At 43.7% G+C, this 17591-nt stretch overlaps 1 protein-coding gene across 1 annotated transcript in view; it reads right to left on the bottom strand.

Moving 5' to 3' along the window:
* Positions 1-2295: 2295 nt before the first annotated feature.
* Positions 2296-17591, bottom strand: part of LOC115547636 (kin of IRRE-like protein 3) — a 153160-nt gene continuing 137864 nt past the window's right edge. Inside the window, exons 10-16 of the mRNA XM_030362006.1 lie at positions 15878-15978; positions 12394-12592; positions 10660-10767; positions 9799-9867; positions 8796-8905; positions 8188-8274; positions 2296-4801 (exon numbers count right to left, since the gene is read on the bottom strand). Coding sequence (XP_030217866.1) covers positions 4301-4801; positions 8188-8274; positions 8796-8905; positions 9799-9867; positions 10660-10767; positions 12394-12592; positions 15878-15978 — 1175 coding nt within the window. The 3' untranslated portion in view covers positions 2296-4300. The remainder of the gene's footprint in view (positions 4802-8187; positions 8275-8795; positions 8906-9798; positions 9868-10659; positions 10768-12393; positions 12593-15877; positions 15979-17591) is intronic.

The raw sequence follows: 17591 nt of genomic DNA, 5'->3' as shown, positions 1-17591 counted from the left end.
AATGTAACGGCCACCCCTTAAGGTCTCCCGGTGAGCGCTAGCTTTTCAGCATTCAGCGGCAGAGCTCAGGCCGGCGCTCCTTTCTTCTCCATAACAAACACCTGTTAATAATACTCAGCGCTGGAGGGACGCTTATATATGGTTTATAATGCGAGACATTCTCAGCGAATGACACAATGGGATGGATTGTTTGACGACATTAAGCAGTGTATATATATATACATATATATATCCTCAGATCTCATCATAAAGGCTTTCATGTAGCTTGGAATTAGAGCTGTCAGTTAAACGCGTTATTAACGGCGTTAACGCAAACCAAATTTAACGACGTTAATTTTTTCTTTGGCTCAAAACAAAGAAGCAGTAGCCTGACTGCTATGTTCAAATGACATTTGTTCAAAGCAGTCGTTTAATTGCACTATAGGCTCTTTTTTTGTATCGTCCTGTTTTGATCAGTGTATATGCCAATGTTGTTATCAATAAAAAATCATTTGCACAAGGCAAGCCGATGCACTTCACCATGTTGATAAGAGAATTAAAATGAGAAGAATTATGGGACAAAAAAATCAAGGGATATTTAGCATAGAAAAATAATTTGCGATTAATCGCGATTAATTAGAGTTAACTATGACATTAATGCGATTAATCACGATTAAATATTTTAATCGCTTGACAGCTCTACTTGGAATATAAGAGCGCACTTCAAATAGCACTTCAAATAGAAGGCTTAAAGTACAGCATGCTATAGGTAAGGTCTTTGTGGATGGCCAATGTGTGGGTGTGGGTCAATCTCTTAATATCACACTAATGTTTTTGTGTGGACTATTGTGAATAATGATGTATGTGCCGTGGGCTCATAGCAGGGTCTTAGTCTGTCTATGAGGCCTAATAACCGTCATTATTGAGCAGCAGATCACAATCAAAGGGATGGAAGATAATTCAGTTGTCATGGACATGGGCATAAATTAGCTGAGCGAGTTTATAAGTGACACACACACACACACACACACACACACACACACACACACACACACATAATATCCCCTACTTCATGTCCCTTGGATTATGGTTTGTCTGCTTGCGCTCTTTAATCAAGTATCGCAAAACAATAAAACACACAAACATAAACCCACTCATAGGATAACAACTTCAATCTTGTCCATCTTGGTCTCCCTCCTTTGTCAATCACTGTTCTGAACGGAATCAGAATCATGTGATCATAACATAATGTAAAGGGAATACATATCTTATTAACAAAGTAACCAAAGTGAAAACTCAAAGGGCAGGCGCTGTAGCCAAAGATATGAGAGTAGCTTGTCGATGTCACGTGGGAACAACTGACAGACTCAAATTGCCAAGTCTGTGTGTTGTGGGGTAGCTGTGATTAGATTTTTGGTTGAAAGCGACATGTCAACCAAGTGTGGGTAAAAATGCTCGACAACTCTACACGATGTGTGGACATTACACAGAAATGTACGTCCCAGCTCAATCAAATGGTGTAACTACTAATAACGAACGATAAGAGAAATGAAGCTCTGCCTCTGAATTGTTTCTGTAGGTGAGCTATTCACTGTTTCTTGGTCACTGCACTCTAATAGAATGCAATTAGGCCTTGAGCGGCTTTCTGCGAATGGAATTTCGACTTTTTCAGGGTCTTCCCTGAACACTGGATAAAACCGGAGTCTTTTTGACACAATTAACAAAGATCACATTGTTGTTCATTGTTTCTCTGCTACTGCTCAAGTACTCTTTTATGAGCACCAAAATGTTAAACTGGCCTGACCCTCACTTCTATTCCTATTTGCCCTTGGTTTTGATTGGATTTATCGAGACCTAGAGCTCCCCTGCAGTATCTTTAGTGCATCTGCTTAATAAAGAATACATGTGTTCAACAGACATCATCTGTCCATGGCGTTTTAAAGTGGTTTATTTCTATTACGGATCCACAATAGTACAAAGGTTGGGTCCACTGTTCCGTTTTGAACAGGATTTAGACACCAACTGGGCAGCATTGGGGAAAACCAGTTTCCTACAGGGAGGTGCAACCTGGCTTGATGTACCTTGCAATTTACCCAAAATACAAAACCTGGGCTCCAATGGAGTGCATCATTTTGTCTTTGGTGGTGTTGTTTTTTCTCCCTATAGCTTTCTGCCTGAAGAACCACACATAATCACACACACACACACACACACACACACACACACACACACACACACACACACACACACACACACACACACACACACACACACACACACACACACACACACACACAAGAAAGTCGCAAACTGAGCTGTATCGTAGCTTTCTTTAATCAAAACACAATGTTGGCACAAAAATCGTTCACTCTGTACAGCAATAGTATAATATGTTCACAACAGAATTCCCCAACAGGTGACACGAGATTGTCAAAACCTGTGAAAGTGATTTGTAGATTCCTTTTCATTGCGCCGCGGCGTCGGCACCCAAAGCATTGGAAAATGTGTCATTTTGACAGTACATCAACTCCCCCGCCCCCTGTTCTATGGTGGTGGTGTTAAGACACCCCTCCCTCTTTGTCCCCTTTGTCATGTGGCTGCTGATAGCTTTTCTGATCCTGTTGGTTTTTGTCGCAACGGGACTTCATTTTATGGCAGCTCGGCGCGATGGCATAGGAAAAAAAGAGAAACAAAAAAACAAGTCCCCTCCTGTAATCATGCCAGATGAGACTTTTATCAGTTCAGTCAAAGGGAGCCCTGGTGGTTTATTAAAGATAGACACGAGGTGTGTTTGTTTGTTCTCTTCAACCCCCTTTCGTTTCTCAATGCAGCGACTCAACCGTCATGCCATAGAAAATACAAGTGGGGGCATTTTCGTTGTTAGGTTCAGCTCTCTGGCGCTTTAGCCCACTTAAAACAGTGGGCGAACACAGCTGACCGAGAGATTAAGGACCTCGGGCCGAATGATGTCGTTTATCTGCACCGCTTGTCATTTGGAAGTCAAAATACAGTAGCCTATGACACACACAAAAAAGCATTTTTTTCTTTATACAGCTCCAGTGTAAACAACACACAGTAACAGCAGGGGGGAAAGGGTCGGGAGAAAGAAAATAATAACCCTTTCAGCTAGTCAGACCCCTCCCCAGAGATAAAGTATAAACGTACAAGCCTGCAAAGTGTCTCACATTGAATGGGTAAAAGTAGAGCTCAGTCCTCCTTGCTTGAATACTTGTAAACATAAGGTCCTTTTCATCGAAGGAGGGGAAAAGGAGCAGCCCAACAGTGGTAGTTTGGGGAAAAACTTAGGCCTACCATGTGTGCGATGCACAAAGATTACACACACACACTCACACTTCCATTCACTTCCATGCATTTGTCTGTGATCCAACAGTGCATAACAACTTCCACCAGGCAGAACATCAAACAGCCAAAAATAACGGAAAAAAACACAGCTGAAAAAATGAGTTGCCTTTATAAAGATGGCAGAGAGAAAGAACAAAGAAAAGTACAGTAAGAAAACAGCACATCATATCAAAGACAACCACAGATTTTCAGATCCGGGAGGGAAGTTCAACATTGGCTTTAGTGTGGAGGTAACCGTTCGTCCGGAGACTGGAGCCCCGTCTTATAGTGCTTGTAACTTTGGTGGTTGACGGTCAAAGTTTCAGTACTCGTCTCGTGAATTCTTCACCGGGGTTACACCAAATGCCATTGTCAGTTATTAACAATAAATCTTTGTCCTCCAAATGCCAGGCCCGGCAGCTGAGCTCACAGGCCTTAGTGGCTTCCTCCCAAAGGTAAAAAGAAACAGAAAAAGAAACCGTTCTATTTTTAACAAGAGTTGTCTTTTTATAGTATTGAGGTAACGTTCACGAGAGGGGCACATCTTCAGCGTGGGCTGTTTAGGTTGAAAACACGATGAATGCGGTGGCGGCGATGTGGCGAATCACCGTGCGTCGATGGCAATCTTCAAATGAACTGGGACCTTAAAGCAGACGGAGGATTGTCACACAAATTAATATTGGACATGATTATTTTTTTCCCTCTCTCTCTCAACGTGTGGTGTTCTCCCGAAACAAGGGGAATGCTTTTACAATTCGGTTGCCTTTTTATCTCTTTTATGTGCATCCGCTGTGCGTGGCGTTCAAGACCCCCGGGGGGAGAGGGGGCGCTCGAACCACCAATCAGGCTTGAACAGGATCACAACGCCTAAAAACGGGATCACGCCGCGAAAACGCTCTCGGATGCTGCATCCCTTCCGCCAGAATCTTCTCATCCACCTGTAGGGGTAACCACCTCCCCCTTCCCCCCTTCACGCCGTCTAGACGTGCGTCTGCATGCGTTTCTGCAGGGGCCGGCCGAGCTCCGAGGAGTTCTGCAGCGACGACTGGGAGTAGTGGGAGGCGGAGGAGGAGGCGGCCGAGGCCTTGCTGCTGCCCTCCTTGTCAAACTGCACGTAGCCGTCCTGCTTGTTGCCGTAGCTGCTGACGCTGCTGTCGCACTGCGTGTCCACCAGGGAGCCGGAGTCGCTGAGCGAGCGGCGCTGGAACTCGCGCTCGCACAGCTCGATGGAGCTGCTGCCCATACCCAGCACGAAGCGCTGGCCGTAGTCGTACAGGCGGTTGGGGCCCGCGCCCAGCGTGTTGTAGATGTTGGTGAAGGACATGCCCGTGGGCACGCGCTGCTTGCCCATGGTCATGGAGCCGCTGGGGGGGCTGCGGGCCGCGTCCGGAGGGGTGGCCTGGCCCGCCGCCAGAGGCATGGTGGGCGTGGGGTGGTGCTCGTTGAAGGCGTTGACGCTGTAGTAGCCGTTGGTGGGGTCCTGCGAGGGGGTGGAGAGGGCAAGGGGGGAGGGGGCGAGGGAGCAAGGGGGGAGGAGGGGCGAGGGGAGTGGGCAAAAGGAAGCAAGGCAGATGTTAGTTGTGGTTGGTAGTACGTGGTATGCAGTATTGGTATTCATTGTGGGTAGAATTGTGTTTGGAACTCCTAACCCGCACACGAGACTGCCATGTAAGCGTACCCTAACTGCGAGTGGCGCGTCGAACGCTTCATAGACCGCTGTGTTAACGTTTCAATTCACGCCGGCTCTTTGAGAGGGGCCGTCTCACAGCTGTCATGATGCAAGCCCAGACCCCTCTGTTTTTTTTCTTGCTAGGCTGCGCGCGTCAACTGGAGTGTATCCCCCATTGAGTTTCATTCAAGTAAACGTATTTAGGTTCTGCCAAACTCGGTATGCATCAACCAAGAGCCCCAAATAAAAACTGAATAATGGAGAAGTTTCCAGGAATATCTTACTGGTATTTCACTTTGTATTTTATTGTGACAATCTAACAATGGCTTTTTTCAGACATGATCCTGTAAACAAGGGGCTTAAAAATATGACATATATTAACAAAAGATGATGATGGATACAGAGTTTTTTTGCATTCAATTTGTAAACGTCTTACTGGTAAATGATGACCCATGTTGTTTTTTCAGATTTCTTTGATTATTTTAACTTTATTCTTCTGTAAGTGCGCCAGTGTTCAGCGTTACAAGCATGTGCAACATCAATCATGTTCAACCTCCCATTAATCATACTATAAACTATGAGGACATCTCACATCAGAGGAATGTGTGGGTGAACAAGTTGTTTGTGTGCTCAACCGCAAGATAGAAAAAGGAGAAGAAATATAAAAAACTGCAATGAAGGGCTGACATTTTCTTTTAAGTATACAATACTCGTTCCTCTGAAGTATTGTACATACTTCATCCAGAGTTTTTTTTGAATTGGAGTTTATTTGTAGTGCAGAGAACATTGGCAGACAGGACTTTTTGTTTCAAACTGAATAATTTATTTATGGGCGGCAGAAGCTCAAATGGAAAAGGCAAAAGGCCAAACAAGTAAATCTGGAGAGTTAAGAGAAAGAAAACAGGAAGATAAATAAACAGACTTTTCTTCATTCGTTTCTGCCCTCTTATCCACGTTATATAAACATTAATATTAAATAGGTTTTGCTGCACTCAGAATTTACCAGCTCTTTCCATCTTTTTCCAATTTGCATTGAACAGTGATTCGTTCTTTTTCTTTTATATTGTTTTGTATAATACATGCTTTGTACTTCTCTACAAGTTAAGAGTGTTCAAGAAAAAAGGCAAAATAGATTAATACCGAACATTGACCTAAGCAGAACAAAACCCCACAGACACGGCTTCTTCCTGAGACACTGACATGACACTGCGAGAACATTCCCGCTCTCTCTTTGTCTGGCTGGCTCTGATCAGATTCCGGTTGCTTTCTTCACACTCTTGAAGCTGAAAGACCTGCAACCAGACCCACATCAAACCAGTGCTCCGACATCAACACCGTATCCACCTTATCCCTCAAAATAAGTTTTATAATTCATAATCCTTGCTTGTTATGAGCAGAAACAGGTCAACATTGTCGACAGAACAACAGCTTGTTTGACCTTGCCAGAACAAAATCAGCTTGTGTGGCCTTGGAGGTAGGGGATCCAGTCCAGCCATGAATTTTAAACTGTCCATGTTCCAGCCCTGTGCACATTGTGTGGTGACCATGCTAAACTCTGGTTCAGGAACGTTATAATACTGCAATGTGTCGATTCTGTGCCACACAGAGGCTACGGCGGTAACAAAGATGCAAACACTAAAAAAAGGATTTCTTTCTTTCTAGCCTATTTTATTCCGGTGCGACGGAAAATTTATAAGGAATATAATTGGAAGGTAAGCGCTTTTATTTTCTGTTCTCTCGTGTACGCTTTAGACCCCCAATGCAACCTCCCACGTTGTATCAGTCTTAATCCACACCAACTTTAATACACACAATGGTGCAGGTGGTGCGGACCCCGAGAATCCCTAAGTAGGAACACACATTAATGATAGGCTTGTTATTAATGATCAGTGTGGCCAGGGCTGGACGTTATCTTCTTGTTGTTTTTCTGCAGTTTTTTTCACATCTAACTTGCTCGTTAGCATTGCATTTAAGTGAACATCCCTTCCCGCAATACTCGGCTCTTTCTAGGTAATATTTGTGTGTGTGTGTGTGTGTGTGTGTGTGTGGGGGGGTGTGTGTATGTGTGTTTGTTTCCTTGTTCGGGAAATATGTGGCAAGCTTTTTCCATTTAGTTTTATTCAAGTGCAGCTCGTCGTTACCAGATCATAAAGAGCACATCTGAAAATTGCCAGAAGCGGTTTGATGTGTGAGTATGTGAATGGATTGTGTGACTGGAGTTTAATTTGTGCGCATCAGGGAGAGCATGAACAACTGATCCCGCAGTTCATTTATGGAAATTAATAATTCAAATGTTGGAAGAATGGGCCAGCTGCAGCGGCCGATATGTCCAACAAAAAAAATACAAACATTTGGCCTCTGGCCTGTTTGTTTGGATATTTTTTCGTGCCATCTTCAACAATAATTCAGCACTGATGCACCACTTCAACACGGCAGTGTTAGTCATTCATAATTCACGCTTCAAGTATTCAAAGGGCGCTGTTTTGCAGTGATTGAAATACATTGAAATACCTGCTGCTCTCCGGTACTAAACACCCTCCACACACTCAATTGTGTCATGGGAGCTTGTGTCTCCGTGGTGCCAACGTTTGACAGCCATAGATCTCAATCTCATAAAGCGCCGCAATGTAGCGCTGAGAAGCGGTCACAAAAAAAAAGACAGGAAAAAAACGACAACAAAACAAGACACAAAAAAGGGAATGCTGCAGTCGCCGCTTGAGTGAACATTCATTATTTACAATCAAAATCGGCCAATTGAAACCCGGTGAATTGTTGGAGCTAATCTGGCTCCCTAGCACAGGGCTGCTCCTCTGATAGCATTGGCAGTGTGCTGCAGCTGCATTCATGCTGACAACTAACCCTATCAGGGGTATACTCCAGTGCCTTTCCTCTCTCCCTCCCTGCCTCCCTCTCCTTCCCCTCTCTCAGGGCCTAAATAGGGGTCATGTTTGCAACCGAAGGCTGCTATGCATGAATTTCTAAGTGGACCCGACGCTCTGACTCGGATATGAGTCGAGCGGATAAAACGGAAAACAAAACAAAAACAGAGAGGAAAAAGATCAAGAAAAACACAAAAATGGGTCTTGGCCAATTTCCTCGAGGGGGCTCTTGTGTGTGTGTGTGTGTTTGTGTGTGTTTTTGTTGCTGTTTTTGTACTCGTTTCTTGGATATTTCTTTCCTACTTTGCAACCTCTCACCTTGACGTGTTGGAACTCCTTCTCCTCCTCCTGAAGCACCTCCAGCTGCTTCAGAACGGGCTCCTGCTGGAATTCACCGCGATCAATCTAGCGGAGCGAGAGAGAGAGGGAGAAAGAGGGAGAGAGAGGGGGCGAGCGAGATGGAGAGAGATAGGGAGCGAGAGAGAGATAGGGAGCGAGAAAGAGAGAGAGAGAGAGAGAGAGAGAGAGAGCGAGAGAGAGAGAGCGAGAGTGAGAGAGAGGGAGATAGGGAGCGAGAGAGAGATAGGGAGCCAGACAGAGATAGGGAGTGACAGAGATAGAGAGAGGGAGAAAAACAAAATGCAGTGCAAAGCGTTAACCAGAACCTTTTAACCCAATCATCAATCTGCTCCAAACCCCTGAAATGATTTAATATGGACAGGGATGGCGCAGAAGGCGGCAGACGTCTTCTGCTAGTTCTGTCAAGAAAAAAAACTCTGATCGCTGCTGCTTGGCTTTGGCACGACGTAGCGTAAGGAAGCAGTAGCGGCAGCGGGCTTTGGGGTGCTCCAGCCTCGTACTAAATGAGGCCTCCCTTTTTTGTTGTTGCAGGGAACCCCTCCTCAAACAGCATGTGCTTGGCTCACCATCATCTGTTTGAGGCCGCCGTGCTCCTCGTTCTCCCTGGCTGCGCTGTGGTCCTTGTGAACAATCTCCACACGGATGTCGTTTTTGGTTGAGACCACGCCTTTCAGATCTGGAGAGACGGAAGATACGGGGGGTCGGGGGACAGGCAGAGAGAGAGAGAGAGAGAGAGAGAGAGAGAGAGAGAGGCAGAGACCAAGACACACAGATAGACGGAGAGAGAGAGAGTTAGAGAGAATAAGAAACATACAGAGGGAGAGGGATACAGAGATGGGGGAGAGAAACAGAGACAGAGAGGAAAGGGGAGGAAGAGGCAAAGAGTGTGAGAGAGAATGAGTGAGAGGGTGAGTTACCACCGACTGAGAAAAAGGGAGGGGACAGCCGATGCACTGGCACTACATCACACCCTTTCCTGCCTGCTACATCCATCCATACAGCTTCATAAAGACATGGCTTCCCCTCAGATCTCTGCTTTATAGAGACATGGCTTCCCCTCAGATCTCTGCTATTGCTTCTAGTTGGGATGAACTTTGCTTGATCAACTCTTCCGTGGTTGGCTGTCCTGTCTATAATCTAGTTTGTAAAACTTTGGAGAAGCTCCAAACTTTTCAGTGCTCACTTGTGTGATAATGTCATCCAATGCAATCACATTTTGCTGAGCTGCTTAGTTTTAATATGGAGCTGTAATGAGGGGTATTAACAGATAAATATTGTGAACGTCTGGACGGTGACGAGTGATCTTATTAGAGCGCAGCATTTCACTTGACTTGCTTTAGCATTTTAGTGGTTAGAGCCGTTATTTGTATAATATAAATACGATGCTAACCTAATCTAAATTGTATGAGTTTTTCGTAACTGAGATTACAAAACCTAACAAGGCATTGACTGCATGATTGAAAGTATAAGGACAACCAAAATAGGATAACAGGTCCTGTAATTGTGTTTGGTGTGTTATCAATCTCACATGCAAACAAAACAAATAAAAAAAATAATTTTGCAACCTACTTTCTGACTTGATATCTCTCTGTCGTGATAGGGACACGGGCAGAGACGTCATGACTAGATGGACATCCTCTGCAGGAGAGAAAATAGAAAACCATAAAAGACAGTTAACAGTTATCTCAAGGCCTAAAAAAAAAAAAAGTTTGGTTCCTGTTGGTTGTCAGTTTAGGTCATGGGTAGGTAGGGAATTTATTTTATTTTTTTATTTTATTTTTTCCAGCGGCAGCGAATGATAAGTAGGTTGTTTTAATTTATAAACGAGAGAATGCGCTCATCCTTGTACAGAATGAAGAGGTGCTGTACAAAAACGTAATTATAGTTTGCATCAAAAAAAAAAAAAATTTTTTTTTTTTTTTTAAAGCTCATAAAATAATTTGGGTCGCACACAAATGGACAGGGTCGGTCGGAAACCGGAACCAAACAAAAAAATTTTTTAGGCCCAATCTTATATTAAATCTCCAGCAACCCAAATCTTCCATGAAAGCTGGGTTGCCTGACTAGACTTGGATAGTCTGACGACTACATTTAGCCTCTAGACAATATATGTCTGGGCACAATGTGTGATATTGGGCACTGTCTTTTTACGGTTATTTCAGATATATACAGCTCCTGGTGCATTTAATTAAATAATAATGAAGCAAGATTGGTCTTCACTGTGAATTGATGAGCAGCAATCTCTAAAATTCTGTTAACCTCCAAAGTGATACATGATTTTTTTAAATGAACAATCATAATAATCAATATTATTACTTTTATTAAGGACATAAAAAATAATTCTGAATACAAATTGTAGACTATAAAAATATAAAACAATGTTTCTTTATCTAGCTCAAAAAATGTGTCTTGACAAAACAGCAAACTTACTTCTTTGGAAACGGGCACAACAAAAGGCGGCTAATGTTCCCATGAGGACTGTGAGAGCAAGGAAGGCCCCCACTGCCACTCCGATAATTACAGCCAACCGCAGAGTCTCTGAAAGAGAAAACAACAAAAGTTTTCAAAAAGTGAGCAGAAAAAGTTCGGCAATTTCATATTTTGATATTTTTCCTGGTTACATACACACACACCCACGCACACTCACACACATATAGGCAATGACTTTGGTAATTGACCCTTAAGAAAAATAAAGCTGGAAAACGATTTTCAAAACCAAAGAAAGCCTGGAGAAGTCATTAAAATGGTTTGTTGAAAACTTTCAGGTACCTCGAAATAACTATAATTACAGATGAGCTCAAAATGAATCAACATTATTTAAACTCTCCTAGTCAACACATACTAGTTTAGTCTGCTTATTGCTGCCACTCAATCACTCTCCCTTGTACCAACGCTCTTGCTGTAGAGCAAACAACAAACAAAGCAACAAACTGCAGAACACATTTTTGTGTATCCACACGTAAGAGCACGACATCAAACACGTGCTGGCCGTATTCCAGAGATGTCTTTTTCCTCTTTTGCAGCATTTTCCTGAAAAAATACTTCAAACGATTCTACCCACGGCAAACTCACAAAATAACTGGTACACACAAAAAGCTGCCCTTCAAGTTTCACTACTTAGGAAGTACTACAAGTGACAAATGGTTACGGGGTGCAGACTAACCTCGATCGGTACACACATCGAGGTTAGTGAGACAGAGATTGAAATAGATAGAGATGGATGGGGGGGAGGGGGCAGGGAGAGAGGAAGAGTGATGAAAAGGGAGGGAGGGAGAGAGAGAAAGGGAAGCGAGAGACGGAGGGAGGAATAGAAATATAGAGGTACAGAGATAGGGATAGCGAACGTAAGACAGATAGAGAGAGATGGAGGTAGAGAGCCCGAGACATAGATAGGTAGATAAAGCGAGAGGAAGGGAGAAAGACGGAGAAATGGAGATAGATAAGTTGAGATAGAACGACAGAAAAAAAGATACTGCAAGAGAAAGAGAGAGCGAGAGCGAGCCAATATATCTATATATATATTTACATATTTATTTATTGATCTATTTTTACAGCAAAACTAAGGATTTCCCAAGGAAATTTCACATACTGCCATTTATTTATATATTTGATTGCAATGTTGGATGTTACGCAGCTCTGTTTGTTAATTTCTTTATTGTAAAATATGTTTAATTGTATGTCAAATGTTTGTGTTCATTTCACACTTGCTTTGGCAAAGTAAACAAATGTTTACCATGCCAATAAGGAATTTAATCGAATTGAGAGTGAGAGAAGAGTATACAGAGAGAAAGTGATAGCTAGAAAGCTAGATAGAGACAGAGACGAGAGCGTAAAATATAGCGACAGATATATATAGATATATAGAAAGAGACAGAGAAGAGAGAGTGAAACACAGAAATAGAGACATATATATATAGATATATTGAGATAGAGAAATACAGAGACAGCTATAGATGGATAGATAGCCAGATAGAGACAGAGAAGAGAGAGAGAGAAATACAGAGACAGAGATAGATGGACAGATATCCAGATAGAGACAGAGAAGGCCGAGAGAAATGCAGAGACTGAGTTCTAAAGAAAGATAAATAGAGACGGAGAAATAAAGAGGGACAGAGTGATAGATGGGTAGATAGAGAGTGGCGACCCCTCCGCTTGGCGCCTCACCTTGCTCCTTCAGCCTTATGATCTCCGTGTCGGAGCCGAAGCTGTTCCACGCCGTGCAGTTGTAGATGGTCTGGAAGTCGGCGGGCACGATGTTGCTCATGGTGAGCGTGGAGATGACCCCCTCCTCAGTGCTGACCGTCTCCACCGTGTAGCGGCCGGAAGTGCCCGACTCCAGCACCGTCTCCTTCCACGACCACGCCTGTACACAGGGGACCGATGGTCAGGGTATAGATCTCCCAGATACTAGCACAGGTAGTACTTTATAGCACAGCTAGTATATGAAAGGACAGAGTTTCCAGCACTGTGGAACGCTGTGTAACAAACTGTCCCACTTGAGGCCCCCCACGTCTTTTAGAAATGTAACAAAACAACCAATTGTAGAATCAATCAGTTTTAATAGAATTTGCCGGTGCGGAGCAATAAACTCATTAACAGTATGTCAACAAGGTGCAGAAGCCCTGATGTAATACTGTAGCAATGGCCAAATAATGTGATTTGATTTGCAAAACTCATATTTAATTGACAGCCTAGAGACACGATTGAATGTATAAATACCACAATAGGTATACTTGCTAGACCAGTGGTTTTCAAACTGTGGGGCGCGCCCCCCCTGGGGGGCGCCAGAGTTCCACAGGGGGGGCGCGACGTGAGAAAAAAACAACAACGAAAAGACCCCTGAAACCCGTACTTCAACTGTAAAAGTAACATAACTAAATACATTTTCAACCGTTTATCTTCGTGCAAACCATTTAACAAATCTACACACTTGTATCTTCAATAATATCTAAACAGAATTTCGATATCATTTAAAATGTCTTCAGAATCACAGTTTTAGTTTCATACCGCTTCGTTTTCAGCTGTTTTCATTGAAGACGTCAGCCCATTCTGATACACCTACTTCTAGACATCGTAACTCATTCATTTTTCCACCGTTTACCATCGTTCAAACCATTAAACAAATCTACACACTTGTATCTTCAATACTATATAATAATTACAATATATAACGGAATTTTGATAGCATTTATACTTTTTTCAGAATCACATTTTAGTTTCAAACCGGCATCGTTTTCAGTTGCTCATAATAATTTAGGTCACCATAGCAACGCCGGTAAACAAACCCCGCCGAATAGTCGAATCTCTGGACTGAAAAGGCAGATCTGATTAGACTCAGAAAATTCATAGTCGGGGACCCTGAATGAATCTGTGTAAACTGGCAGTTTACACAAATTAAGATGTTCAAATGTATTTAAAAAAAGGTTAAGCTAAAACATGCTTAGATAAAGTTGTTAAATTGTGTTAAGAAATTTGTTTAAAAACGCACAGAGATGTTGTAATGTTTCAGAAATATGTTTAAAATGTTTAAAAAATATCTTTCAAATGTTTTAAAATTATGATCAAAGATGTTTAAAATGTGTAAAATAATTAAGATAGCTTTCAAAACACAAACCTATTTAGAACAAACATTTTTTTGTGGGGGGGGCTCAGCTGAATTTTTTCTCTGAGGGGGGGGGGCTCACTCTCTCACACTTTGAAAACCCCTGTGCTAGACAATCTGTGCCGTCTGGGATTGGTATTTGGTAGGTGTTACTTAAAAAGTTTGGGAACCCCTCTACGCAAACAGGCACACAGAGATTCAGAAGACTAAGGGAATCCACTAGCCTGGCACCGCCCACCTACCTACTTCCCCTCAATTTTCATTTCACTTCAGTACTAGCTCTGGGTCTGCTTAATGTAAATGCGTAACTAGATTTCTGGCGGTCCAATCAGCGAACAAAGGGAGTGGCTGAGAACGATGACGTCTAGGTCGCGCGCCAGTTTCAGTTGTAGTCAGAGGAAGACAATGGAGAAGGATACGAGAGAAGGTATTCGGTCTGTTGTGGGATCGCTGCCGAAAATCTATCAATTAAAGCCGTAGCAAGAACAAGAGGACTGAAGAGTTTTGTTGGTGGCAATGATATTGTGGTGCTTCTCCCCACCGGGTTCGGCAAAAAGTTTGATTTTCCAGCTGGCTCCGTTAGTGGTGAAGGAGCCGGTCCCGTCGCATGACATACGTTATGGCAGATCCAGAGTGGCACTGGGCAGATCCAATCATTTTAAATTTCTACAGACACCCGCCTCCAAGTGAGTGAACGTTTGTCAATTGAGCAGTTCCAGACCTTCTGTACAAATGAAATGAAGTACGATGGTCTGGTAGGACCAGGCTAGGAATCCCCCATGGGAGTCAGGAAACAGACAAACACAACAGCTTGCTAACTAGAGGATGTGATGAATGAATCACTGCTGTTATCAAAGAGCACTTATTATGCTTTTTTGACTTTCATGACCTATAAATGTTGTTATAATGATTTATAGTCATGTTTAACCATACTAAAGTGTCAAATAATGGCGTACATGCATTTAGACGTATTTCCTGCTGACCGTCTGTGGTGGCTGTGCAGACCGCTAAACACTAGGGACGCCGGTCGCGATTCACTTGTTAAAATTTCCGGGATTTATCTACGTAGAACAATCCGGATTTTCCATGTTTGGTAATGCTGCAACATGCTCTTCCGGAAGGTAACCAATCACAACGGAGTGGGGTTGGCCGGAGGGGGGCGAGGGGGCGGAGAAGGACGAAGCCGAGTGTTGACAGAGAATGCTGAAAGCGCCCAGATGAAAGGAAGAGTTGCTCGAAAATCGACATCGTTTTTTGGGCTGTGATTCGTGTCAGGATTCTCTATAGAAGTCATTACTTAGAAATTAAGGCCGGAAAAGTAGTATAATAGGAGCTCTTTAATCTATTGTCTTACATGAAGAAAAGAGGGGGAGAATGTGTGTGGATATGTTACTAAGGAATGCAATAAAACAATTAAGGAAGTAGGAAGGAAGCCAGGATGATGGTGGGATGGTAGAAGGAAGGAATAAAGGAAGGAAGTAAGGAAAGAGGGGAGGCTTGAACAGAGGGAGTAAAGAATGAAGGAAGGACGGACAGAGAAGGAAGGCCTGAACAGAGGGAGTGAAGAAGGAAGGAGAGAAGGAAGGAAAGAAGGAAGGCTTGAACAGGGGGAGTTAAGAAGTAAGGAAAGAAGGAAGGAGAGAAGAAAGGCTTGAACAGATGGAGGTCTTAAGGAAGGAAAGAAGGAAGGAAGGGAAGAAGAAAGGATTGAAAGGCAGCAGGAAAGAAGGAAGGAATGAAGGAATGAAGGAAGGAAGTATGGAAAGAAGGATTGAATGGAGGGAGGGAAGAAATAAGACAGAAAAGGGAAGAAGGAAGGATTGCAGTAACAGAGGGAATGAAGGAGGAAAGGACCTTTTTTAGGCATAACCATCTCAAGTGCAAATACCCACATGCACAATCCCCGATTAATAATAAATAAAAGCCATTCAAATACAGAATTCATAAAAAATAAATACATAAACAGTGGGGATGAATGAACTGTCAAAATGGAGGAAGGGGGGGAAGGAGAGAGGAGAACCGAGCAGAAAGGGAAGAATGGCTTACAATGCGGTCGGGCGGTGGCGTGCTGCGGATGAAGCACTTGATCTGGCCCTTCTCGCCGTACAGCGCCTGCTGAGTCTGGGTACTGGAGATGGTCGGAGGGCCTGCGGGGATCACATCCACAGACAGAGGAAGCACTCCATCACTCACTGACCCATACATCAGGCGCCCTGGCCTTCAGCGCCCCGGTCCCGCCATCACCGCCCCCTTATCCCCTCAGAAGGGCAGGGGACACGACTGGGGCCACGTATACACAACAACATCCCCACCTCATTACTCACCGCTCACTGCTGCGCTTCCCTAACCCTTTTTTTATTTATTTTTAAGGTACTATGGCGACAGTTGGACTTGTTGTCGCTGAATAGCCCGGTCGTCATGGCGACAATGAAGGAAGGCCAGGGCGACGCGGCCTTCGACGGATTAAATGTAACATTTTCGTGGTGCTTTTGGTGTAGGAATTCTATGGGCTTATGCGGTTAAGTGGGTTTAGAAGAGGCAGATACCAGCGCAGAGCAGATAGGACGAACAAGTGTGCAGGAAAGCAAAGATTCTGTTTATTTTGTTCATGGGGAAGAATAGGTTTGGCATGCGATTGCTGCTCCATATTGGTGAGCACTGAGGAAAGGTACAACCAGGCGTGGGTTGCTGTGCTGGCTGGTAGTTGTGTTTTTCATCCACAAACTTCTCCAGTGTTTGACCCACTTAAGTCTACCTACTGAAAAAACGGATCTACAGTGCTTACTTTATATCTTAAGTGCGCTTCTCCCTAGACATTCTTAATAAGTCTATGAATTTGGCACAAGCTCTGCACGGTATAGAAAAACCATGGGGAAAACTTTGTGTGTGAGTGTGTGGGTTTGGGAAGAGCAGGGCTTTCACTGACAGACTCACACACACAGACACACACACACACACACACACACACACACACAGGCTTAAACATCACCGGGTGCATGGATGGCTTAGGCATCAAAATAACGACTCCAAATGTGCAACAGAAGACGTGTTACGGAAGAATTCAATGAATCGCTCCGAATTCAGCCTCATCCAACCAGAGACGCTGCTTAGGAGCATCGTTCGGTTCCCATCGGGATGCTCCATCACCCAGGCAACCGAACCGGTCCACCACCACACTCACACATCACATCATACTCATGACAACACACGAAGCACTCAGAGCTAGGGGGAAACACAAGTCTTCCTCGGCATGACAGATACCATCACCTGCAACACTTGACACTGGCTTCGGGCCCCTGCGCCGATGTGGACAGACCCTGACGCTACCCAAGAGCCTCTCAGCAGAACTGCTGAGCGTGAGAAAGCCAGCTCAGCAGCATCCCTCCCCAACCCCCCCAGAAGCCCCTTCACCTTGGATGGCCAGCGCAGAACCAGAGGCGCAGTGCCTGGGAACGGGTTGGAATAGAAGCTGAGTGTATGGTAATTAAGCTGAGCACGGATGTAATTATTTGGCTTCCCGTTTGTACAATTTAAACGCCACTCATGTAAGCATGCAGAGTTTACGTTATGGGATTCATGCTCGTGGAGAATTATAGCACGTTACATTGGTAGATCCCGGTATAACTTGCTGAACTAAAAGCAAATCAGCAGAAATCTAAAGTAAGGATATAGGTATAAGCAGAATAGAGAAGAATAGAGACAATGAGCTATAATGTTTTTTTGTGAACTATTGCAGTTTCTAGTTTCGCAAAGTTCACCA

The sequence above is a fragment of the Gadus morhua genome, chromosome 7 (genome assembly GCF_902167405.1).
Source record: "Gadus morhua chromosome 7, gadMor3.0, whole genome shotgun sequence".
NCBI classification, from domain to species: Eukaryota; Metazoa; Chordata; class Actinopteri; order Gadiformes; family Gadidae; genus Gadus; species Gadus morhua.
This window is presented reverse-complemented; position numbering and strand designations above follow the sequence as displayed.